Source organism: Acomys russatus, chromosome 12 (assembly GCF_903995435.1).
Source record: "Acomys russatus chromosome 12, mAcoRus1.1, whole genome shotgun sequence".
Classification (NCBI taxonomy): domain Eukaryota; kingdom Metazoa; phylum Chordata; class Mammalia; order Rodentia; family Muridae; genus Acomys; species Acomys russatus.
The window spans coordinates 47,548,509-47,575,314 of NC_067148.1; the positions used below are offsets into that span (position 1 = coordinate 47,548,509).

At 41.0% G+C, this 26,806-nt stretch overlaps 1 protein-coding gene across 10 annotated transcripts in view; it reads left to right on the forward strand.

The window, feature by feature from the left end:
• The first annotated feature begins 2,078 nt into the window (after positions 1 to 2,078).
• Pam (peptidylglycine alpha-amidating monooxygenase) overlaps positions 2,079 to 26,806 on the forward strand; it is a 179,339-nt gene continuing 154,611 nt past the window's right edge. For all 10 annotated transcript variants that reach the window (XM_051154406.1, XM_051154408.1, XM_051154407.1 and 7 more), the window contains exons 1-2: positions 2,079 to 2,373; positions 3,330 to 3,450. In XM_051154406.1, coding sequence (XP_051010363.1) covers positions 2,279 to 2,373; positions 3,330 to 3,450 — 216 coding nt within the window. In that variant the 5' untranslated portion in view covers positions 2,079 to 2,278. The remainder of the gene's footprint in view (positions 2,374 to 3,329; positions 3,451 to 26,806) is intronic.

Genomic DNA, 26,806 nt, shown 5'->3' on the forward strand with positions numbered 1-26,806 from the left:
CACACACACACACACACACACACACACATACACACACATGTGCACATCTAGTTTAGCTTCCCTATACCATGAGTTCAATAGGGCAGTTTAGAAGCTAACAGATTATTGTCAAGAATGGCTAAATTATCCAAGTATCATTCATTTTTCTGGTACTAGTAATTAAACTCAGAGCCCACCGTGTGCTAGCCACACAGGGTGGAACAACTGTCCCCTAGCTCCTGACTTTTGTTATATTTACTCTAGGTCATCAGATCAACTGATTTGATATTTTTCTGGACTGTATGGTATCTATGATTACAGATTAAAATAGGCACTTAGAAGCATTATGGTATAGAGGTTATCTCACAATGCGATACGCTTTAAATAATTTTCAGACTTAACACATAATCTGAAAAATGTTCAGCCCAGCTAGTGACGTCAAAGCACGATTTGAGTGTTTAGCCTACATAAGTCCTAGAATTCCACCTAGCTGAGTGTGGAATGTCCCTCACACTCTTTCTGTGTGGCTTCCGCAGACAACAGGGAGAAATTTCCCCTAAGCCCAAAGTGGTTGACAGTGAAGAGCTTTGGACAAAGATCAGCCCATGGAAAAAGCATACAAACTTAGACACTTGCGAAATGGGAGGTGAAGGGAGGATCACAGTACAGTAAGACAACGTTAGGATGGGGACTGTCCCACTAGCCAGAAATATTCAGAGACATACCACTTTTTCTACAAGGGAGGTGATGTGTGCAGAATATGGACTATAAATTTTTACTGGAGTAATTAAGGCCCCAGAAAACCATCCCTTTGGCATTTGTATGTGCCTGGGACATGACCTGGCCATGGGAGTCTGTCCAGTGGGGTTGCATTCCTGCTTTCCCTACTTACTGAGTAAATAGGCCTTCAGGCCTGAGTGTGGAAGACAGCTGTGTTCCTGTCTGCAGCTGAGAGTATTTTTATGGGGGTGGAGGTGAGCTTGTGAGGAGAGGAGGAAGAAACGTGAGAGGACCTTAATCTAGAACCGTCTTTTAAGGCTGTTAATTTCCTTTTGATAACAGTACTCAACAAAGTCGGCCCTGGTTTTGAGGTATCCTTCCCTGAGCCCGCCCTCACGTCTCTTATTTATATTACTAGGAAGTCCTTGATCTTGGTTTTTCTAGAGATACTTCATTCGGTGGATGGTTAGATCCTCCCCCACTCTACTCCCACCCCTTTCTAATTCTGTTATTAGTTTCTAAATCTTATTTATGATAGGGTATCTTTGGGGATGCATGCCGCATTCGGAAGAAGTTATTGCTGTGTATATTACATGCCAGATTTTTAATGAGCATTTGCAAAGCACAGATCATGTTAACTGTAGAGTTTTAGTCTGTTTTAAAGTAATTCTGAGAACTTGGGCAATTACTTACATAGAGATACCTGTGCAGGCAGCGGGTGGCTTTGCCTCTTCTCATCTGTAGCCCTGTGGTGCATATACATGAAATGCCTTTGTTCTGTGTTTTCTGCCCGATTATTGTGGTTTCTAAGTGCTTTGTCTTCGCCTCTCTGGTTTATTCCTTGTGCCTTAGTCAGTGATTTGAGTGAATAACTTTGTTTACATTCAACTGCGGTATGGAGCAAGGCGGGTTTTTGTTTGTTTGTTTGGTGAGATGAGAGAATGATAGAGGAAGAAGCCTATAGTGGGGTTGATAGAAGGGGAAAGCAGAGGGAAGAGATAGGTTAAAAAAAAAAAAAACAGTAAAATAAAAGACAAAACAGAACCCGGAGTGGGTGTAGGGGAGGAAGAACAAGCTGAAGGCAGGACAGGGGCTTCACTGCTCAGGGTCTGTGAAGTCGCAGGGGCTTGTCGCGCAGGGGTAGAGAGAAGATCAACAGACCAGCATTTTCTCCAGGCTTGGGCGCAAGCTTGTGAAACTCCTCGTGTATTAAAGAACCTCGGCTGGGATTTGCTGAGGACAAATGCTGTAATGTGTTAGTCATCCATTATCGGCTTCTATTTTTACAGGTTCCGAATGATGACTGACGCGGGTCTGCGCGATAGCCTTCACAGACCCTGGCGTTGCGAGCGATAAGGACCTCGCGCGCCGCGTCCGTCTGTCCATCCAGCAGCCACACTAGCCGCTCTGGAGGGCGGGCGGCTCCCGCGGGCGGAGCGGACTCCAGCGCCGCTTCCCACGCCTTGGGACCAGACCTCGCGGACTCGGCTGGCCGCGCGTCTCCCGTGGCCATGAAGTAGCGCCGGCCACCAGCCCTGCTCTCCAGCCCGCCTGGCCGCTGCCGGGTCCCTGTGCGGACATGGCCAGACGCGCCCGCAGCCTGCTGCTGCTGCTGCTGCTCGCCCTGCAGAACAGCTGCCTGGCCTTCAGAAGCCCACTTTCTGTCTTCAAGAGGTGCGTGCTCAGGCTTGTTTGTTTCCTTTAGACAGGAGGAAGGAAGGGGGGGGGGGGGTGGCAGGGAGGGACGGGGGTGTGCACGCTCCTTAGAAATGTAGTCACTTGTAGTAAACAGGTTCTTGAAAAAAAACATCTCTACAAGGCTGATTTTTCTCTACCCCAAAGAGACTTGGAATTTTAGCTGAGGAACTTCTCCTGAAGTGCCCCTTGCAGAAAAAGCCCACCCATCATCCTGTAGCCGAGCTGCTACCCTGGCTTTCAGAACTCCAATTAGAAGTTGTGACTTCCAGAACTAATCGCTGCCTCTTGGGGAAATATTTTAAGAACTACAATATAGTTTAGACTTGAATGCCTTCCTATATGTAACAGCTGGAGGAATAAAATATCAGGAGCGATCGGTGGTGGGGAGAAGATCATTGGCTGTAATAGCTCACTAGGAAATAGAGAGCTGTATACACGCACCTCGTAATTACCATATGAAATATTTATGTACTTGTACATTTGTAATGAATATCCAAGTCTTTACTTCGCCGCCATACAACTGTACCCAGCAAGATTATGCTTAGGTTATTTTTGTTGTTTGTTTCCGATTAGTACTGTTGGACACTCATAAATGTTACCAGGGACAGTTCATAGTCTCACCACTAGAAAATCAGCATGCATGTGAGGATGAAAACGTCTTCCTTAAGTAGAAATAAATATGTATTACAAGATTTTGCTAAGCTGAACTTTAAGTATACCCTGCTTAGTTCCGTTGATTTTATTTTGCCTATGAATTGGTTGTATGTTGCTCTTAGACAACAATGTGATTCTGGGTGTTAGGATTATAACAGAGTCATTACATCTTACAGTTTTTAATAGATCTTACATTAATAACCCTTAAACGTAAGGTCATAGGACTTATTTCTGCCTTTCCAATTATGTTCAAGAATGTTCAAATTTGTCTTCTTAAGGTTTAAAGAAACTACCAGGTCGTTTTCCAATGAATGCCTTGGTACCACCAGACCAGTAACTCCTATTGATTCGTCAGATTTTGCACTGGACATTCGCATGCCTGGGGTCACACCTAAAGAGGTGCGTGGACTTCTATGCTTTATTATTATATTATATTATATTATATTATTATATTATATTATATATTAAGATAAGGAACTTGCACGTAAAGCTGTGGTAAATTCCTTACTTTCAGACTCCCTAGATGAGGCTACAGTACCATCAAGTACTTCAAGGCAAATAAATATTCAGTCAAATTATGTTTGTGAAAACGTTACCCATTTTGTTATTTGTGACTTGAAATGGAAACTTGAAGTTTTACATTTTGAGATTCTCTATGGAGGAATGGCCTCTGCAATCCAGCACCTAACTATGCACTAAAATAAGACAAAACGTCCTAATGAAGGGAGCAATGTTGATGGGCTGCATACACCAGATCACTGTGTTTTAAAATGCCCTTCCAAAGCAACCACAATTAAGACAGAAAATTCTGTTTGCTGCCAAGGATTTGAAAAAAAAAAAAAACACCCCAAACATTCCAGTGTTTTGGAAAGTTTGGGAAACTATTCATACAGGTGGCGGAGTGAATTTTCTAGAGGTATATTTTGAAGGATTAGCAGCAGCAGTGCTCAAGTCGTGTCACAGAGCACGTGAAGTCGAACAAGGTTGCCAGGCATCCCATGTCTTAGCACACAGGAGAAGCTAACACCACGACTGCCGTTTGTAGAAGGTGTTTCATTAAGCATGAAAAGGCCAGAATTCATTATGCTCTGTAGCCAGGCAGTGTGGGATTTATGCATGTCATTAAAAGATAGCCCTTTGCTTTTAAAGGGCTGCAGACAGAAAGAGGCCTGGACGTGGTACAGCTGCAGTGGCTGATGACTCATTCTTGCAGATAATGTACTATTTCCTCTTTTTCCCTTTCACCACTGGGAAAATAAAAGTATTCTGTTTATTGAGGGAAATGACTGTTGAAATGGACAAGCAGAGCACTAGAAAATACTCAGGGCCCTTTATTTCAGAGTAAAACCTGACAGTATTTGAAGACTCGAGCATGGTTGTCTGTACCCACGTTATAGCTGTGTCAGAAATGTCCCTTACAGTCTCCACATATCCTTGTCACCATGCAGATACCTCTCCTGTACATCTTGATAGTTCTGTCCTGGCCCTGAATTTCACAATTACCTTATTTATTATTGAACTAAGATACTAAAACCAGAACACAAAAACCACTGTCCCCCAATAAATGAACTGTTTGTTGGTTTGTTTCTTATCAGTTTTAAAATGGGGCTTTTCGGTATACTTCTTTAAACATATATTATTGGGGTTTTTGTTTGGTTGGTTGGTTTTTATTCTTGTTTTTCGAGACAGGGTTTCTCTATGTAGACTTGGCTGTCCTGGACTCACTTTGTTAGGCCAGGATGGTCTTGAACTCACAGCAATCCTACCTGCTTCTGCCTCCCGAGTGCTGAGATTAAAGGCGTGTGCCACCACTACCTGGCAAATATATATACATACATACATACATACATACATACATACATACAATTTTCACTAATTGGTCGTCTGTTTTTCTTTTTCTTCTCTTTTGTTTTTGTTTGTTTGTTTGTTTGTTTTTTCCTCCTTATGATTGTCTCTATACTGTGAGCTAGCCTAAAGCTCCTGGAAATCCTCCTGCCTCAGTTTCCTCGTTACATGAAATGCAAAAGTGTGTTACTATTCCTAACTTCAGTGACTGGTCGTTTAGCATGTTCCTCACAAGGACATTATTGTTTTAATCTCAATTAGCCCTATTTGAAAATACCCCTTTGTCCCTATAACAACGATAATAGACAATTCTGCTGTAATCACTACTCCTAGAAGGTGTAACCATAAGAGCTGATTTTTTAAAATATGGAAGAGCTCAATTTTCATAAATCTCTATTCAATTTTATAGTTTTATGGTTATTAAAACAACCACATGGAAGGAGAGCATGCAATGTTTAAATGGCTGCTGTTTATTTTCACTATAGACACAAGATTTCACTTTGTGCAGTGAGTGGCCTTTGCAGCTGAGTCTCTCTCCTCCTTGCTTTTTCTCTAAGATCATGTGGTTCCCAGGAGCCATCTCCAGAGGAGGACTAAATGTACTATTGCCAGCAGATGGCTGGGTCTTGCCTCCCTTCCACAGTGATCAATTCAGAAAACATCTGAGTTCTGGAACAGCCCAATCAACTTTTAGGACTTTTTCTAAGAATGCACTTTTCTGTCTCATGTGTGTGACAAGCATGGAGTCCTGGCATTCAATGGGCCTATGAGAAGACTGTGCCTAGCATAGCACAACCGAAGAACCACAGGAAGACCGAAACAATGCAAGTTCTTGGTGATTCATTAGTGGTGGCCTTTCCTATTTCTTCCAAGCTGGGTTGAGGCTTGTCTGACCTGCCATTACCACTATCTAACTGAGTGAGGGAGTCTGTCACTGTGAAACAGCGTAGACCTGGTTAGAATGTGTCCCCATGTTCTTCGGCATGTTTGATTTAATGTGTTCTGTGTACTGGCTGACCTACAGATGATGCAGCTTGTAAACAGTCATGAAAAATGACAGGCTGCCCATGACTTTGCTGTTGGTTGTGGCTCAAAAAGAGACACAGAATTCATACAAGGTAGCAATGGAGCAGCAGACTTTAGTGTTGCTAGCCAAGAGAAGTATATCATTCAATCTAGATTTCAGGAAGTACTGCCTGTGTTTTGGAAATAATGAGAGTGGCATGGATTTTTTTTTTTCTGACAGAAGTCTTTTGCTTGAGAAATGAGTCTGTAGGCTGGGGTAGGAAGGCAAGCAGATGGTTAATACGAGTGGAGGAGACCTGAGGCACAATTCATATAGTATGGCTAACAATTACATAGGTGGAATACAGCCCTAGATTAGTATCATGCCAAAACACACCTGTTATGCCAGGCCTCTGCATCGCCGTGCCTCCTGATGCTACAGGAGTTCAGAGAGGCCATTATAAACATTACTCGATAAACCTGAACCAGTTTGTTCAGGAAAAGTAACTGGGACTCTATTACAAGATCATTTTAAGTTTTCATTCTGTTTATAATTATTAGTATGTATGTGAGTGAGGGGAGAGAGAGGGAGGGAGGGAGAGAGGGCGGGAGAGGAGGGGGAAGGGAAGAAGAGAAAGAGAACAGAACAGATGAGAAGAGGAGAGATGAATGTGTGGGGAAGTCAAAGGACAACTTTGTGGAGTTGATGCTCTCCGTCCACTGTGAGTTCTGGCAACCAAACTCATTGTTGGGTTTGTGAGACAAGCACCTTTTACCTGGTGAGCCAACCTACAGCATAAATTCTTTTTTTCTGTTTTAGCCTTTAATAATCTTCATATAATCAAAACAAAACTCCTAAAGTAAATTCGGAGGAATTAGATGATCGGTAGAGCATGTGCTTTGTGTCCACATGGCACTCTAATCAGTCCTCAGTAACAAAGAGCAAAATCAAGAGAAAAGCAAACAAACAACGGAAAAACAAGACAACAAAAAAACCTAGACTGAGAACTAAGGCGTGCTGAGAGCATGAGAAATTCCTTCCCCAGGGAAAAGCACCAATTGGTTATCTTGTACCAAGTGAGTGGCCAGCGCTGAAAACAGAAAGGAACATTATGTAGTCTAAGCAGATTGCATGTATATACCCAGGAATACCTACACACACACACACACACACACACACACACACACACACCACCACCACCACCAACAACAACAACAATAACAACAACAACAACAGCTAAAGAATCAAAGGCCATGAATGTGGAAGAATGCAAGGAGGGCTATATGAACGAGAGGGTTTGGAGTGAGGAAAGGGAAAAGGAAAAATGATTATTATACTTTTAAAAATAAAACAATGTAAAATTTAAAAAATATTAAGTAAACAGATAATAGGAAAAAGGCTTTTTCAGCACATATTTCTGAAATTCACAGTATCACTATCAACAAAACAGTCAAAGGCTAAAGGAATTCAATAGAATTTTTTTAACCTAAAAGCTTAATTAAACAAAGAACTAAGTAACCAGTCTTTCTTCTTACATATTGAAAAACTGGATAAAGGCAAAAGGCCCTGGGAGTTTTAGATCCTTTATGTAAAACAGCTTCAAAAGAAGGAGGTGAAAATTCAGAGGTGCAAACACCACTGGTATAATGCGATCAAATTCTGAAAGTCTCTACCCGGTTCATCAAGAAGTGTTTTTACAGATATCAGTGCCATGAGATGCAAACCGTAGGGCTCTAAGCATGGGCTTTTCTATATCAACATACAGCCTGTCGATGAGAATAATACTATAATGAAGGCTCTGTGGCTTTGATCATACACAGTTAAACTCACTCTTCTCTGACGTGGGAAGTTCTATGTGTTTCCCACTCTTTTATTAGTTTCCCAGTCATGGGTGCTTGGGCTTTCATTTATTGGTTCGGTTCCAGATTTGAGGAGATGATGAGGAAGAGTAGCAGCTTTAAAGCTTCCGCTTCCTGGTGTCCAGTGATGCTGTTTCAGACACTGCAAAGCCAGGAATTGACAATGCATTAAGACTCCTCATTCAGTGCTTTTTCTTCACTGAAGCCCTTAGTCATCTGGGACTCTGAACCGTGGCCGTGGCCAACTCACATCTGCAGTGAAAACAGTTTGGTAAACTGCGTGTTCATTTATGATCAGTGTATCTGTTCGGTGAGCTAACTATCCCATGGATGGTTGGCTTTAAAATAAAATAATCGAGGCATAATTATGAATCAGTTTACATATAGTTTGTTTTCTAAACTAAGCCAGATCCAGGAGTTGAAAGCCAGATTGGCAGTGGCCTTAGCCCAGCTCTTCTGTGACCGATTCAACCACGCTTCTTAGCTCATCGGTAACTTACTTCTGTCCCTTCTCCTGCCTACAGAACGGAGGTTTGCCTGACCCAGGGTGTTCTGAGGAGTGAGAGTTACCAGCAGCTCTTTCCTCTCAGTTTTGTTGCCCACGCTGGGTAAGCGGTCAGAATATGCCTGCGTCCCGGTGTTGCTGCCCTCGGCGTATATGTTCAAACAACCGAGAGATGAGTTTTAAGATGAGACGTGGCTAAGCCTTGTGCTTTCCACTGTGACCCTGTGCAGTCAGAGTGACGACGTAAGGATTTTAAAGGTGAGGGAAAGATCTTAAAATTGAGGCAAGGTAGAAAGCATCAGCCTGAACAAGAGAAAGCTAAGTAGAGTAAGGAGAAGAGGCGGGACTCAGTGGGCTGGGTCACAGCAAGGAATCCAGGGACAGTGGCCCTGTGAGCAGAGAGGGGAGGAACATTGGCATTAAACACCTGTTCCTCAGCCTTTACACATCTGTTGGAGTCCTTGCAAGAGACGTTTTCCAAAGAAGAGATATCAGTAGGAGTCTCATGAGTGTGTTAGCTTGACTTGTCCTAGCTTCCCCTTCTGACACTGACCTTATAAAATAATAAGCAACACCAGCAAAGCCTCACTCATTTCCAATAGAAGTGATTTCAAATCCCGAACTTACATAGAAGTTGCCATCCATTTACTGTTCAGCTGACATTGGTCCTCTCTGTTACTAATGGCAGAGCTGGCAGTGATAGGCACTGGATGACTAAAAAGGAAAAGCCACTACCTTGATCATTTAGCTTCTTGTCCTTAAATTGTTATGAGAATTCTTTTTCATTTTAGTTAAGACTGGTGCTATGTGCCAAATTTACAAATTATATTTTATTTCTGTATTGAGTTCTTGCTTCATTAGTTGAAGCCAATTATATGTATTAAATAAAACACAAAAAATACTAATAGGTTCTTGTAAACTACAAATTACAGTGGTGTATAGTTTGTTTTTAACTAATTAAGCTTAAGTTATTATATTTTGTCTGTGTTTTCATGGAAGCCTGTTTGGTGCTCAGTTATGGAAGTCCTCTGATGTTTCTTACTTACATTTGGGACTGCACATATGAGAACACACTGATCATTTTCCATATTCTCTTCCTAAAATATAAGCAGAAGAAAAACACTGTGGGCCAAGTGATATGGCTGAGAATGGGAGGGCATTTGCTGCCAACCCTGATGACCCGAGTTCAATCCCTAAGACCTGTATGACTTGTATGGAAGAAGTAGATAACTGGTTCCCATAAGTCTTTCTCTAGCCTCCACACACCCATTGTGGGGGGCACGCGTGCGCGTGCACACACACAGACACAGACACACACACACACTAAAATTAATGTAGATTTTTAAAAGAAGGTTAAAATTTTTAATTCATCTTATATTAATTTTTTAATTTTATCTGGTGCCGCAGTGGATGTCGGGGAGGCACCCGTGCAGTGGAAGACTACCTTGTGACTCCATTTCCTCAGTGAGATCTGCCTTCTCCTTACTATGTTCTGTTCCAATTAAGCATCTTTAAGGAGAGAACATATTTTTGAGTGTTCATTATGGACTACTATTATTGGACACTTTACAACCACTGCCTAACTAATTAGCATAAAAATCCTACTCAAGGACTTATTATGTTAATTTTTTTTTTGCACAAGAAATTGAGAGGGAGAGATTAAAGTGGTCTGCCTACAGCCAAATGGCAAGTAAATAGAATACAGCTTCAAATGTATATTAACTTGAATCTGAAACTAATGCTTACTTGATAATTCTGTGCCACAAATCTGTTAACTGTTGCTGTGAGGAGAAATTTAGCTATTATCAATGGTACAGTTTACTAAAAGACAAAGCAGCCATATACCTTGGACACCAAGAGCCATAACGCCAATCATATACCATAAGTAATATATAGTAACAGAGAGAATGTTGCTATGTTTATTTTATATAAACATGTATTTTAATTATACATACTTGTAAAAAATATATATATAATTATTTTTGTTAAAATAAAGATTACTGACACCGTTCTAAATCCCCAAACATACTCTTCTTAAACACTGTCATGTAAAAAGAAAGAAATGCTGTTGGTCTCAATTCTTTCAGTCATTTCCCACCACCTAATTGTTCACGCATTATAAGCAAGTTTACCCTATTTTATCCCAAAGTTTTCATTACTCCTGTCTAAATATAAACCATAGTTTAGCCAACTATTTCTTAATATTCTAGATAGTAAACACTTTCCACTTGTATGGCATACAGTCTCTTGTCTGTTGTAGTTTAAAAGCAACTATAGGTAATATATAAATGAATGGATTGGCTGTATTCCAGGACAGAGTTGTATCTACTAAAACAGGCAGCTCTAATTTCTATATCCCTGATCAAAACAACTGCATATGTCCATCATTTCGCCTGATAAATGGATTTAACCTTTGGTATCTAATGAGCTGTGTGTGACTTACAGAACAGGAATAAAATTATCAATGCAAGGTAAACAGTGCCTTAATCTTTGTTTCTTAGTTACCCATTCAATATTCATGTTTAAATGACCTTGTAAACCTGAGTTCTTTTATTTGGAAAATGCATTTCCCACTTCACTATCTCAGAAAGTAGCAATTCCTGTCATATAATTCTTCTAGATAAAATATACTAGCATCTTTATCTATGTGCCGTTCTCCGTCATGGTTTATAAGCAATATGCTAGTCCATTCTGTTGGCATCATCAGCAAATATAGCAGCATCCAGGCTTTCTGTGACCACAGCCGTCTTTCTCATTCTGGTAGACAGCCTTGTGTTCTTTCCACACTATGATGGTAGCATCTATGGCCTACGCATCCGTAGAGTGTGGTCCATGCAGCAGCCACGGGGATCTCATTAAAGCACAAGTCAGACCACATCACCCTCATAGAAAACACTTCAGATGCCGCCAGCACCACTCACACTTAAAACCAAGTCCTTTAAAGTGACCTCCATGGCCCTTCATTTTCCTGATACCTTTCCCATTCTTTGTCTCCTAACCTTCATGCCTGTGTTATAAGTCATGTCAAAGGTAAACAAGACTGACTGCTGTAAAATGGTATGACACATTTTGAAAAGTAATAACTGTTGCAGCAAGGTATAAAATCTGATGTGAACTGAGCTCAGCTGCAATATGTGCTGACGGGACTGAGCGTGGTCAGTGGGGACTGGAGAGTGAAGGCATGTAGCAAACAAGCAGGGACTCAGCAAAGTCACAGAAGTAAGAAATCACAAGGGTTAGCCAGAATCAGTGTGATCAGGCTCAGTGTGTCCGCTTGCTGGCAATGGCCAAGGTTGCGATTCTGTCCAATTAAAGGGTCTGGGATCCAAAGGCTTTATTTTCTCAGGTGTGGCTGGGGTGGACAGCAGCGAATTTGTTTCTTAAACTAGAATTTTCTTAAGCAAGCTCTTTAAGAGATTTTTCCCAGTTCATCTTAGGGATGCAGGGTTGAGCCGTGAAACGTTGTCAGTGCTTGCCCAGGTCTTTATAGGTGAAGATTAAGCTGAGCTGAGGAGAAGGAGTCTTGGAAGAGCCTGGCTTGAGCTGGGTCGTAGGTATTCTGTAGGCACAGGGCTAGCTGCAGCATCTTAGGGTAGATACTTCCATTGTTTCAATTATGCAATGGGAATTACAGTTTCTGATTGGATTGAAGGGAAATCCATTAATATGTATAAAGCTCAGTAAATGTTGTTATCATTTCTGCTCTGAAAAACATTATGATGGATAAGTTAAGATGCACTCAAGTAGGCCGTAGAAGGCTCTGCACAGTGAGCCCTTCACTAGTGTTAAAATGAACAGTGAGGGTCTTCTGGAGCATCTAGAATTTGCCTTGTTAGTTAAGAAGATTACAGTCAACATTTTCTGGAGCACATTGTAGAAGCAGGTTAGTGTCTACATCTCTCCCACATGTGCATCCTTAAGAGAATGTCTATGGAGACAGTAAAAATTGAAAAAAATGAGGTAAGGAAAGATAATTGGAAACAAAAAACCAGCCTGTCTATAAAGATAGCTCTAGAAATAAGGTTATAAGCAGATGAGTGATCAGAACTATAACCTTCATAATTTCATGTGTTTAAAAAGATCTAATAATTGAAAAGTCAATTATCCAGTAACAGAACAATCATATACCTTAAGTAGCGAAGTATCATTTCAAATATGTAAAATAAGCATTCAAAGTAAAGTTGATTGAAATATAATTATGAAGTTACATGTATGTGCTTGGGAGACGGCTTCATCAGTAGAGTGCTTGTCACAAACTGAACATGGGGACCTGAGTTCAGGTCACCAACATCCATCCAAAAGAGCTCGGTGGGTGAGAGGGCTTGCTGCACGGGCATGGGGCCCTAAGTCTACATCCCAGCAAAAGGGGAAAAGGCGGGTATGGCTGCCTCTCACTCACCTGTTATCCAGTGCTGTGGAGTACAAAGGCGGAGGGTTGCTGGGGCTTGCTTGCTGCCACCGCAGCTCCAGGTTCAATAAGAGTGGGGGAGGTAAGAGTAGAACACCTGACACACGTACGTGTGCATGCGTCATACAGGTGTGTGTATATATACGTAAAAGTAGTGTGAAGTGTGAGTCCACCTTAATTAAAAGCAGTTTAACACAGTGTCCTGATACACACCCGTCTGTTAGACTAGATGTTTTTCACATCCGTTTGGTTGTATTTTTACCCAGGTGATGTAGCTGTGGGCAGAGGCACTTGTGATTCTTACCCTTTGTTTCCTTAGAGAGGGAACAATGGAAGAATATGACAGCAGATTTTTTGCATTATTTATCATTAAAGAGATTATATATCATTTTACAATACTAATTGTAAAGTTGCCTAAAAAAAATAAAAACAATGAAAGAAAACAAATAAGCAAACCACCATCCCCAATGAAAACAATGCAGCTGGGCCTTATGTTTGTCTGATATAAATCCCTAATGTTTAGAAATCTCTACAGGGGGTTTTTCCATACAGTGCCTCTAATTGATAAATTTTTAATTCCTATTCCTCTGCTTTGCAGCAGTGCCATTAAGAGACTCTGATTAATTAAAGAATTTAGGAATTTGGTACATGTTTAGAAGCAAATAGCGGCGGATTTGTAGGCTCCTTCTTCTATTTAGTCAGTCTGAAGATATTTGTAGAAGGTGACCTCGCATCGTTTCCACATTAGCAAGGGAAAGGACCCTCTCTGCACCGATTGACCGCCAGTAAGATCCTGTTGTTTCACTTATTTTCAGGTTCACGTAGTCTGAATTAATATTTCACTAACTCTGTTCAAGAAAAGCCTTTGGAGTCATTCTGCATGGGTGTCACATTCTTTGAAGAAAGTACAGGCTATGCTCTTTCAAGGCAACGGTAGCTCTTCACAGACAGTGCAGCATACTTGGTTGTGTAGAAGGAGACAAATCAGATACGTACATTCCAAGGCTAGTTGCCCATCCAGCAGCCCTCAGAGCACTGTAGGAGGGCAATGTATATATAAAAATAGAGGCTACTTTTCTGTTGTACAGTGTGTCTCTCTCCCACCTCCAGCTAATCCTTTATTAAAGGAAAACATTTGCCATGGCAACATTGATTTACAAAGGGCAACTGATGTTTCTCAGAGATTGAAGTATTTCTTTTCATACATCTCCTGTACACATACAGCCAACACTGTAACAACCTTATTTCATAATTTTGTAGATAACTAAAAAGGCATTACCTGATTAGATATTACAGTTTGGAAATAGAACTATGAAGAGTGAACTCAAAACAAAAACTTACATCACATAAACCACAAATTAAAACACCACTGAAGTATTTCATTATTTATAGGTTATGAACATTTTATGTTTTAAGCCTACTGAATTAGGGTTTTCTTTTTTTCCATTTAGGTTTATTTGCTTCCAACTACATGATCATTTTGCTATGGAAATGCAAATACTTTAGTTCCCATAATTGATTATCCTGGATATAATATTAAGTTTGACATTGAATGCGTGTTAAATATCAACTTTTTCTCCTTATTTTTTTCATATTTTTTCATAAATGCACAGCACTCTTCACAGAGAATGTCCTATTGCCTTTTCGTTTACTCAAGGCACAGTTTGAAAGCAGTGCAGACAGGAAGGAAGACAGAGCAGTAGCCAAAGTAAATGTAGGTATTAGCAAGGTGACCATAGCGGGGTCAAAGAAGTTTACACGTTAACAAATAGGAGCTAGATTGTCTTTCTACTATTATGAACACTCCATGGTACCAAATACAGAAAATTGTGCCTGGGAGTTAGGAAATTAAGTTCCTGCCCTAAATAGTCTAGAGCTGAGAGCAAAAATTTATCTCAACATGATATTTTTTGTCTCTGCCAGAGGTGAATATCATTCTGCCTTCCACCTATTATTTCTTTAATCAGCACAGTAAGCTTGCTTTTGGGAACCCACAGATACCAAGTGAAGAATTCTAGTCTTTCAATCAGCTGTGGCGGGAGTCAGCTGAAACACAAAAGGCACTTCATACAGTTACTTCCCATAGTGTTTATTCTGCTTTCCTCTTTGGTTTGTGATGACCTAAAAACAAAACAAAACCCTTTTGATAGCCAAGGAACGTTGAAGGACCACTGAAGCGTGAGAAACCAAGAGTGTGTTGTTTTAGTGCTTTGCATTCTGCTGCATGCGGAAATCACTATTCATTAGAAGGTGGTGTTTCCCTTCCTTGCTCACACCTTCCTTCTGCAGTGTGTATGCTGCAAAACCCAAAGGTGTCATTTATAAAAACTTAGAGGTATGTGAATCTCAGGTGGTTTGCTTACTTTTAAAAATAACCCCTCGGGGCTGGAGAAATGGCTCAGTGGTTAAGGGCACCGCCTGCTCTTCCAGAGGTCCGGAGTTCAATTCCCAGCAACCACATGTTGGCTCACAACCATCTATAATGTTATCTGATGCCCTCTTCTCCAGATAAAGTACTCATATGCAATAAATAAATCTTAAAAAAAAAAATAACCCCTCGTAGTTAAGGACACCACAGGAAGACCGACAGAGTAAACTAAACTAGTCCCATCAGGGTTCAGAGACTGAACCACCAACCAAAGAGCATGCATAGGCTGGACCTAGACCCCCAACACATATGCGGCAGATGTGCAGCCTGGTCAACATGTGGGCTCCTTAACAGTAGGACTAGGGGCTGTCTCTGACCCTGTTGCTTGCCACTGGATCTCTTCCCTCTAGCTGGGCTGTCTTGTCAGGCTTCAGTGGGAGAGGATATGCTTAGTCCAGCTGCAACGTGAGGTGCCAGGATGGGTTGGTACCCATGGTGGCCTCTCCTTCTCTGAGTAGGAGAGGGAGGAAGGAAAAGAAGGGCGCGAGTGTAGGACTGAGAGGAGAGGAGGGAAGGGGGCTAAGATCAGGCTGTAAAGTGTATGAATGAATGAATGAATGAGTAAAAGAACCCTGTCTAGAATATATTTATTGTAGCTAAGAACTTTTTAAAGACAGCGGAGATTTGCAAACCTATTTTCCCTGCCTGCTCACACTTGTCCCGAAGAGCATTAATTTAGCTAAGATGATGCTGTCTTTTCCTGTCTGTCAGTGCATGACATCATTGAGGAAGAGCATCTTCTGCAAGGTGAGTGGGAGCCTAGTGAAATCTCAGCATGTATGTTAGTACTCACAGAGTCAATTCAGGTACAAGTACCAGCTTTTACAAGATACTGTGGCAAACAGCGCAGGGCCTCACATTAGACAAGTCCTCTACTACTGAGCTATACCCACAACCCAATGGCTTCAAAAGCCATTTATTCTAGAACACGGAAATATACACAAAACTATTGTCTTTTATTAATTTATTTAGATTACAACTCAATTGTTATCCCATCACTTGTATCCTCCCATTCTTCCCTCCCTCTGGCTTTCACCCTATTCTCCTCCCCTAGGTCTATGACCAAGGGGGACCTCTTCCCCCACTATATGGTTATAGGCTATCAAATCTCATCTTGGTAGCCTGCTTATTCTTTCTTTGAGTGCCATCAAGCCTCCCCACCAAGGGGAGGTGGTCAAATATGGGGCACCAGAGTTCATGTCAGAGTCAGTCCGTGCTCTCCACATAACTGTGGAGAATGTCCTGACCATTAGCTAGATCAGAATAGGGGTTCAATATTTCCTACTTGTATTGTCCTTGGTTAGTGCAATAGTTTGAGCAGACCCCCCTGGGCCCCGATCTACCCATCACGATGTTCTTCTTATTAGTTTCCAGGACCCTCTGGGTCCTTCTATTTCCCCATCTCCTATATTTGTTTTACCTAGAGTCCCAGTAGGATGTCCTCACATCTATTCCAATCTCTTGGTAAGTGAAGACTTTCATGGGACATGCCTTTTGAGCTAGTGCCCAATTATAAGTGAGTATTTACCATGTGAGTCTTTCTGCTTCTGTGTTAACTCACTCAGTATGATCATTTCTATTTCTATCCGTTTGTCAACAGATTTCAGGAATTCTTTGTTTTTAATAGCTGAATATTATTCCATAGTGTAAATGTTTTCAAATCTTGTCTTAGTAAATATCGGTCTTCCGGGCTACTTCATAGCCCCCCCCCCCCCCCGGTGCTTCTATATCTTGTCATTATTGTTCCTTATATTTCTTCTCAGTATTTAAATGTTGCTCGTTATCATGCACTTAACATGTTATATATTATAATGAGTATAGTAATCTTACCAGCTAGCCATTATTTATAATATTACCTTTGCTTGGGGAAGCAAGAAGAAGTCTGAATCTGAGTGTGTAGCACTCCAGGGCATCTGCATTTCATGCCTCTTCATTGAAATACCTGCACTTGTATCTTTCTTGAGGTGCACCGTTGCTCTGAGTATAAATTTCCTATGTATGTGCTAATCACAAAAGTGATAAAAAGTGAAACAGTGCATTAGTGTGTACTTCAAAACTATGTACTTCCCATGATAAACACGTGCAATTTTGCCTACCAGTTAAAATAGATCCCTGAAGACAATAGACAGACACGGAGCATGTGGCTTTACGATTGTGTGAACCCCCCACTACCGCCATCTTATTAAATCCTGACCCATGTTGATGGCAACACCTCCTCGTCTTGTTCACTACTCTGTATACATCAAGCCTGAATAGTTCTTGCTACCTAATAAAGGTCCATTGAGTAAAGTTAAAATGAAAGAAAAAGAATTCTTTCCATATCATGAACCCATCCAACTCACAAGCACATCAGTGTTTATTAACGTGGATGATGAGTTAGGGGCCTCACTCTCAGCCCACTCGGGTATAAGTGGCATCCTTAAGTTAAGTGCTTTTGTTCCCACTGCTTCCTAATTTTGCACTTTCGTGTGATTTTTTTTTCCTGCTTTTGATCAGCTTATTTGGAATATACCTAAAGTTCATGAATTTTAAGTGTATAATTCAACAAAAATTTGCAAGTGTGTGCTTCTGCGTAATTAACACCCCAAAAGACATTTCTCTCACCCCAGAGAGAGGTCCTGGCCTCTGTGCATGTCACTCATTCCTTACTCACCTGCCCGCTGGTCTTTCTGTTGCTGTCTTGGCCTTTCCTCGACGTGTATTACTTACAGACACATACACACAGCAGAGCCTTTCACCTGGCAGTCAAGATGCATCTGCAGCAAGTAGTGAAGGTCCTTTGTGCCTTAGTTTATTTAGAGGCGTGGTTTCAGAGAAGCTGTTCTAACTGCAATTGACTCAGGAGCCTGTGCCTTTAATCTCATGCTATGGTTTTGATAAAACTTTCCCAGTCAAAAATCTCTTGTCTATATGCATTTCCTATATCGTGGTATGGCATTATTTTCCTGCCATATGCCCCTATTTGTGACACTTTTAGCCACTGCCTGTTTGTTCTTCCTTGAATCCCCATTTCTACCATATTTGGTAGATTTGTTATTCTTTTTCTATGTGTGTGTGTGTGTGCGTGTGTGTGTGTGTGTGTGTGTGTGTGTGTGTGTGTGTGTGTGTGTACACAAGTGTCTGTGTGTGTGTATATATTTGCACTGCATATGTGTCTGGTGCCCACATAGACCAGATGAAGGTTTCGGACCTTGGAACTAAAGTTGCAAACAATTATAAAATGCCACGCTGGTGTGGGGAGCCACGCCCATATCTGCTGCAGGAACAGTGAACATTCTTAACCTCTGAGCCATCTCTCCAGCCCCACCTTTGTTCTTCCCAGCAGCAGCTGTCTCTGACCATCTTGATACCCTTTGGACCTTGTGCTGTTCACATCATCACCTGCTGAGATCATCTCTCACTCACGTATAAATCTGAGAACCTTCTCCTGTGAACACACCAGCGTCTCTCAAACTGATGGGAACGCCATGCTTTACACCACTCTTAGAGACCTACTCCACTGTCACTTGTGGCGATTAGCTTTTCATCTTTTAAACTTCTCACAGTAAGACAACAAACTGATGGGAGTGCCATGCTTTACACCACTCTTAGAGACCTACTACTCTCTCTCTTGTGGCGATTGGCTTGGCTTTTCATCTTTTACACTTCTCACATTAAGACAACAGGTCTCTGGAAGCAGCGATGGCATAGCATTCCTCCTAGTGCATAGTCTGCCAGTGAACACTCAAACTGAACAAACAACTGTCTCCATCTGTATCTCCTTCCTACCAGTCCTTCAGAAGATACTGCTTACATATTGCTTTGTACTGTGTAGGAAGATGGCTCAAGGCCCAGTACCAGTTGTCTGAGTTATTAGAACTGAGTTCTAGAACTGAGTTATTAGAACTACATCTTCAGTGCCTTGTAAAGTCCTTGAGACTTTGGAAACATCACTAGGTACATGTTAAGGATTGCTGCATACTAACCTAAGGAGATAGACAACTCAGTGTGTAAGGTGTTTGTCATGTGAGTAAGAGTGGACTGAGGTGGATTCCTAACACCCATGTGAAGAAGCCAGTTGCTGCAGTCCATGCCTGTAATCCCAACACTGGGTAGTCAGAGGCAAAAGGAGCTCTGCTGCCTGCTAGTCTGCCAGTCTAGCTGAACTGATGAGCTCCTGGCTCAGTGAGAGGTCCTGTCTCACGCAACACTGAAAGTGACCGAGAAAGACAGCTACTGGCTTCAGTTTCTGATCTCCACAAAGCTCACACACCAGAAGAATGGTTATTTGTTGGTTGTGCTCTTTGGTCAAAGCACAAAGCATATTAGCAAATCCACATTGATTAGGCAACAGAACTTCCAAGGAATTTATGGTTTAGTGTGCCTCTTGTCTCTTTGGTTAAAATGGTTGGAATTACATCAAACTGTTTAGGGCCTTAGACACTAAATTTAGACCTTCCTTTGAAACCTCATAAAAATCTGTCCCTTTCCTGCTGTTTAGTTCCCTGGACTTTCTGTATTCATTCTTAAGACTCTTGGTCATGTTCAGCCTTTGCATGGCACGCCACCACCACATGCATTAAAAAAAAAAACAAAACAAAACTGTTTTTTAAAACCTTACTTTTTTTTTGCCATGCTAGCTTCTAGTTCCTGGGCTCAAGAGACTGACCAAGGCCTCAGCCTCCCAAGGTCAGGGACTGCAGGCAAACACCTCCTCCCTAGCTGCGTCCCTCCTGGTTAACATGTTGTCATCATCCAGATCTCAACCTACACATCAGTGTCTCACAGAGAAAGACCTTCTACTCCCTCCAGCTTTTTAAAGTGTTCTCTTCTCTCTGTATACTTCTTCTGGGTACCTGCCACTCACAACTAAAGGAAAAACTCGTTGGTAAGTGCCTGTATTTCCTCAGTAGACTACCTGCCGCACAAGGGCGGGAAACACGTCTGTTGCTCACTGTAGCTCACTTCTGTCCAGTGTGTGTTAATATGGGCCTCGGTATATATTTCTATAATAGACAGGCATACGGAACATATGGTTAATAAGTGGAGGAGTCTCCACTGCTGCTGCTTTGCTAACGTCTTTACCCAGATCGATGGTAATGACTTCTGGTCCGTCTCCTTTCTCACTGTGCCTCCGCTGCGGCTCTTCAGTTTCATCCAAGTTGTCTTCTTACAGAAATGTGTTCGTGACTCATGGCACGTGTTTCCCTCACACCCCACAATGAACACGCCATCCAGTACATCCAAATTCAAATTTAGATCATATTAAAATTCTCTCATCTAAACGAGAAGACATATTTTAGTCAACTCCGAGTCCTCCCCATCGCCCACACCCTTTTATGTAGCTTTCTTCCGTCTTTGCAGCTCCTAGTCTCAGAGTTTCCAGACCTGTAACTTTGGTGCCCAATTAGCAGCTATCAGCGTCTGCTCTGTATCTCAAGGTTTTGTTCCAATTAATTTTTCAGCTCAGAGAGTCTTTCTCTTATGTTCTTCAACCTTTTCCCCTCCAGTATTTCAGTTCAGCCTCTCTCTTTGGAGACCCCAGAAGCTGAGAGAAATCTATGTCACTGCCTCTTGTTCTCAAGGTTTAGATTTTATAATTTTCTTAAAAAAAAAAAAAAAAAACAAAAAACAAAAAAACAAAAACAAAAAAAAAAAACCTAGTGCCAGAGCAGCGCAGCGATACAAATTCAGGGATGGATTTTGTGCTCTGGATATTCTCTGCTGACTTACCAGATGGACTTTTCTGTCCTACTGCAAGCTCCAAGGGACAAGCTGTGTGGATGTGCCACTGAGATGCTGCCTTGCTTTCTGGCTTCTTTATTGACTTTATTATTCTGAGGGTCCAATGGCCGTAGCAGTTTCCGGTTTGGGTAGTTCTTCCTCTCTCGCTTGATAAGACCGGGTGGGAGTAGGTTGCTGCTTTTTCAACCTCTTGGGTGTGTTAGCATCATTTAGCTGCTTCCTTTCACCTAACCGGTAGCTTAGCATTTGTTTTCTTGGTTACAGTTTCCTCAGTTGCCCCCTTGATTTGTACTTTGCCACTCCTAAGAGAAATTTGGTTAATTTGTTTAAAGATTAAGTGTAACATGTAATGCTCTCACCCGGAAATGACGGCGTATAAAGTTCTGTTCACAGGGTCTGGAAAATACGTGAGCTCAGGGTGCCTTGCAAGTGCTGAAGTCTGGTCACGAAGCGAAGGCTGTGGCCAAATTTCTTTCAGTCCTTTCGTTGGTGTCTCACCCTGTGTAATCTTGTGAAGTGACAAGGCCTCTCTCTGAGAATGGCAGATCTAGTTGAGTAGGTGTCCTCCATTATCTCTGGTGACCTTTTTCTGGGACCAAATAGTTTCTGTTCTCCTCCTGAATTCCTGTCATGTTTCTAGTCCTCGAAGCTCCCCTATTCCTCATGGTGCTTTTCGCCGCCTCTGTGAGGCGATGAGATTTCTAAAATTTTACATCAGTACACGTTGTTGTACAGTGTGTAGGGTTTATTTTTTAAGAAGCAACAATTTGTGGGAGAAACTATATATTTCTATTTCAAATTTCGATATGCAACATCGAAAGGCTTGTATGATGAGCTCCCGTGTCTTACCTGTCTGTATTCCTCCACTTCACTCGTTCCTCAGCACATCTTGAAGTTATTTGCTGTAGACCATGTGGTTTCCCTTCATAGTATTTTTTAAAGATAGCACCCTTATTTTTAATAACATCACATAATGAACTCATTGTCAAATGTCTCTGGTTGCTGTATTGTTTGAATGTTAATTTGTTTCTATTAGGCTCTAATATGTTACAGATAGCAAATCTTACTAAAATGTCTCATAAGAATTGTAGGGATTCCATTTTCCCCTCTTCCTTGTAATGTGTTTGTGAATAAAAGTACTCAGGGTGTGTCTGCATTTTAGGGTTTGCTGACTGCATCACTGCTGAGCCATCTATCGTGTCTCTATCCTTTGTGTTCCTTCCTCTGTTACTACTAAATGCTTGGTCCATTCAGGTTTAATTACTGTGCAGTACTATTTCTTAGGTAGTAGGTGATATGTGCCACCAGCAGGAGATGCATGATATTTGAGTTTCTCTGTTCTTGTGATATGGTAGCATCCTTTAATGATTGTAAGATTTATTCACTCCTATACAGTCCCCTACCAGCTCTCACCTCCTGACTTTAGTTTGGATTAGTAGCTGCAGATGACTACCGTTGCCTAGATTCATTTAGAAGTGGTACATGACCAGTATTTTACTCCTGTTATTCTTTACCAATTTGTAAGTGGGAATGTTTATGTACAAAGTAGATTTCTCTCATAAACTATTTAATCACCTCTTAACACAGTATATGTTGTTTATAATAATTATGGTCCAGAGGTATTGGCTGCTACATAATAACAATATAAAAGGCAATTTTCTTTTAAATTAATTCACAAGTTAGTTAATTTTGAGTGAGAACTTTACTGTATTACCAAAGTATATCTTTAGTACTTGGCACCAGCAATCTTCTTCCTGTAGCCTCAAGAGGAGCTGGGATTGAGGATACCCAAGTGCCACACCCAGCCTGAAGTTTTCTTAAAAGAGCCATGAAGGAAGCTTATTTGTTTAACAGTGATATTTGTTTTAATCAACACATTGTGTATATCCATGTATATTGTAAGCCTGAGATAACAAAGGAAAAACAAACCTTATTTTAAAGCACCAAATTTAGCTTTCTACTATTAGCAGATTCTCAAACTCTAAAGAAAAAGGAATATCTACTGAAGTGAGATGGAATATTTATGTTTACGGTGTCAGGTGGGCTGATAGCGAGTAAAAGCGTATCTGGAAAAGGGGAACTTGCAGTGTCCACAGCTTCTTGGCTCACCTTTACTCCATTGGCTGTGTGACAAGTCCCTACCCTTTATAGTTTAGAAGACAATATTTGTACAGTTTTCCTTCTCAATTATTGATATTGAAGTTGGGAGATTACAATGAGATAAATTTGATTTGATAGCTTTTTTTTTTTTTTTTTTAAAGCACAAATAAAAATGCTTAAAGGAAAAAAATGATCCAGTGGCCAGGGACTATTTTTGGAGCAGTAAGCCCTTTATAAACAACTCTTAGTCATGTACATAACAAAACCAACAAGCGGACTCAGCCAACAGTTCCAGTGCCACATGGTCCCTGAGCACAAAGAAGAATTAACCAAGGCTCCAGCCTTGAGAGCAGGGCGCAGTACCTGGAAACAGAGTGGCTGAGCCAGCTTTGTTGTAACTGCCTGTTGCTAAAATAGAAATGTTTATTACATGCAGAGGAAAACCAAAGAGTAGTCCAAAGAATGCCTTCATGTTTCATTTTATAGTTCCTCTTAAAAGTTCAAGGAAAAGGATGCAAATTTCTTGGAGTGTTTCTTTTATGGATGGAAGTTTGAGAACAATGAAAGTGTCACTCAAGGACAATAGGGACCAAACGGAATGACTTGACCTTGATCACTGTAGTTAAATGTATGACACCATCTTTAAATGCGAGTACCCCATGCATGTTGCTTCACAAGCCTCAGTTTTTAGAAGGCCCAAGTCCCTTACGTTAGGCTGGACCGACTGACTGACACACTCTCTCCCCTGGCACTAGAGTTACAGACAGTTGTGAGCTGCCATGTGGGTGCTGTGAATTGAAGCCAGGTCTTCTGGAAAAACAGCTCATGCTCTTAACTGCTGAGCCATCTCTCCAACCTGCCTCCATTTCTTACATAGCTAAAGATCATTAAGCTTACTAACTTGGGCATAGACATTTTATATTTTTTATTCTTTGTTCACCTTACTTCACAAATTAATCACTGTAGCTGGAAAAGTCTAGATGGATATATTGAATTAACTTTGTTGTATCACTAGACCAAAGGAAAAGGATTCCCAAAAGTTCTGAACATTCCAAGCTAGTGAATTAAAATGAGCTCAGTTGTTCAAAGATTAAAATTAAGATATGAGGATTTGGTTTTGATTTCACAAATGTGCTGTTCTGACCTTTTTGTTGTCCATAAAAAGACTCTTTCTTTGTGCTGGCATATGTTTACCATGTCCTAGTCTAGTATTTGCCATGTTTAGCCCAACTCCATCTGGGTTTGACAAAGACAGTTGTGTTCTCTGCATTTTCCTTGTTGATAGTTGGATTAGAATTGGGCACTGAGGTCTGAAGGAAGTTCTTCTGGAGCGAGCTGTACTGCTTTTATTCTTAAAGAAGGGTGTTGTGGAAGAGGCTGCCTCTGTGCTGGCTTTGGGAGCTGGGTTGTGTGTTTGTGATGCTGAGCTCTAACTGTGTTACTCCACCCATCATGCTTTGAAGAGACAGTCTCAGAGACAAAGGGCACAGTTCTGCAAGCTGAAGTGACCTAATTCCAGCTGGTTGAAATAATGCTCCCAGATGTGCCCCAAATGCAGTCATGCTACTGATGATTCATTCCTAGTCTTCTTACATGCCGATGAGATGGTATATATGATCTGCGAGTTAGTTCAGTGTTCCTGATGCTGTTCAGAAGACCATGTGCTTGTAGGTTCTAGGAGCAAACACTTCAGAACTCTGACAATGCCCTGTCTTTTTGTGCTTAGCTGGTGCGCCAGCTTTAATCACCATGAGCAATGAAATAAAATATTGAAGTGGAAATTTTCAAATGGAAAATTCTGCTAGTAATTGCTATGTATCAATACATATATTGGAGCTTAGGAGACAACCATTCAGGAAGTGGACTTATGCAGACTCCAGTAGTCACTTTCTAACAACTACTATGAGTGCAAGTAGCACATTGTTATGTAAATTCTTATGCACACATATATGTAACAGCTACAACTCATGTACTATTAAAATGTACAAAAAAATTAGTCTTTCAATTTCACTGTATAGCCCACCCATGTTGGCCTTGGACTTGCAGGACCTCAGCTTTCTAAGCACTAGAGTTTCAGGCCTGCATCCCTACACCTAACTTTTACTCAGCACCTTGATCTCCTGATCTCATAACAAGGAGGCAAATATTTATTTATTTTTTATTAATTTATTCATATAACATCTCAATGGTAAGGCAAATATTTTAAAATTATTATTCAGAGTAATTCCATGTCTTCTGGTTCAAATACTCGATAGAACTGTTTATTGAGCTGTTTTTTCTCCTCCTCCTCCTCTTTATTTGTCAGTAGGGCATCTGGGTATTTGGAAAGAATGGCCTTGGGCATTTTATGAATAACCTTAAGCGAGAAAGTCTCAAATGAATAGAGTGTATGGCTGGCTGTCTGGAAGCTATAACTGGAACTGCTCGTTCTTTGTTCAGGGGTCTTTCTTTTACATCTCCGCCATATGGTTTCTCCCTTTTCTATTCCTTCAGGCCATAATGACATGCCTGCTGTAGAGCCAAATATGATTTATTTGAGGGAGGAATTTGATAACAGTTTAATGTTTTACAAATATTAGTCTCCTTGCAAAAATATGTTGTGTTCTGTAGAACTGAAGCCTTGCCCAGAGCTGTCAGAATAGTCTAAATACTCTGAAACCTATTGGATTGGTACTTTAAATCATCCATTTTAATCTCGTTTTTCCTTATTCTTTCGTTTGAAAAAGTATTCACTTTTATAGTGTATCGCTTCATTAGTTCTAATGCATAACAATACATTTAAATTTTGTATTGGAAGAATTCAGCGTTCAGATGCTAAGATGTGTTGAGCCCATTAGTCTATGAACAGAAATGGTTTCCTGGGTTGGGATAAACTAGGGTCCATTGACTGTTACTTCTCTGTGTCAGTATATTCTGATAAGTATATCCTACTTAATGATGTCACTTATTTCAATTTTGTCCTACATCTTTCTGTTTTGAATATTGGCAAAATTTTAAATGACCTATTAACATATCCTTCAGCCTTCTAAATATATCTGATTTTTGTTGGCACTACTGCAATGTTTATTGTTTTTCTGATTCTCTTGATGTTAATATTCTTTTATCCTTGTTGTGCATGTCACCTTGGCCATGTGGCCATCACTGGGGAATCCAGCAGGAAATGCTTGTGGTAACTGCCGTATATAACTGTTGCAGGCCTGGAGACAGTACAGGGCTAGAAATGTCAGGGAAAGTCACAGGTGCAGTGAGTGTAGCTGCAGCTGACCTTACCTGGCCTTGAGAAAGGCTTGAATCATGAGAACAGAGTCATGGTCATAGTCCTTCCATGAAGATCCATAAGGAAAAGTATGTTCTTTAAAATACATTAGGGTCAAAAACAAAAAGTAGATGTGTTGTTATAAAGACAAAAAAATCCCAAATGTTGGATTTTGCCAATGAAGATTCAGGAGCCAGATACTGGGGTGAAAATGTACAAAGAGGCAGAGAAAGCCACCCAGCTGAAATTCCCACTCAGCTCACATGCCAGAGGGAAATGCCCCAAAACCTCGCTAGCTCAGCTGACATCCCAGGAGGAAAAGCCAAAGTGCTTGCTAGTTCAAAGTTCAAAAAGCCCCTTCTTCTTATCTGCACTATCTTAAATACCCTTCAACTCAAAGTCCCTCCTACTCCTTAATCCCTGTCAACTGGTTTCTTGCTCTGCAAATTAACCTGGGGTTAACTTTATTAAATCCCGTGTACGGAAAGCTCTTGGGTTAAAGGTGTGTACTAGGGCTGGCTGAACCATACCATAATCACCTGTTTACAGTAAACAGAAAGTTCTTGGATTAAAGCTGTGTGTTAGGGCTCAACCTTGCCAAACAAGAAACAGTTATATAGTTCA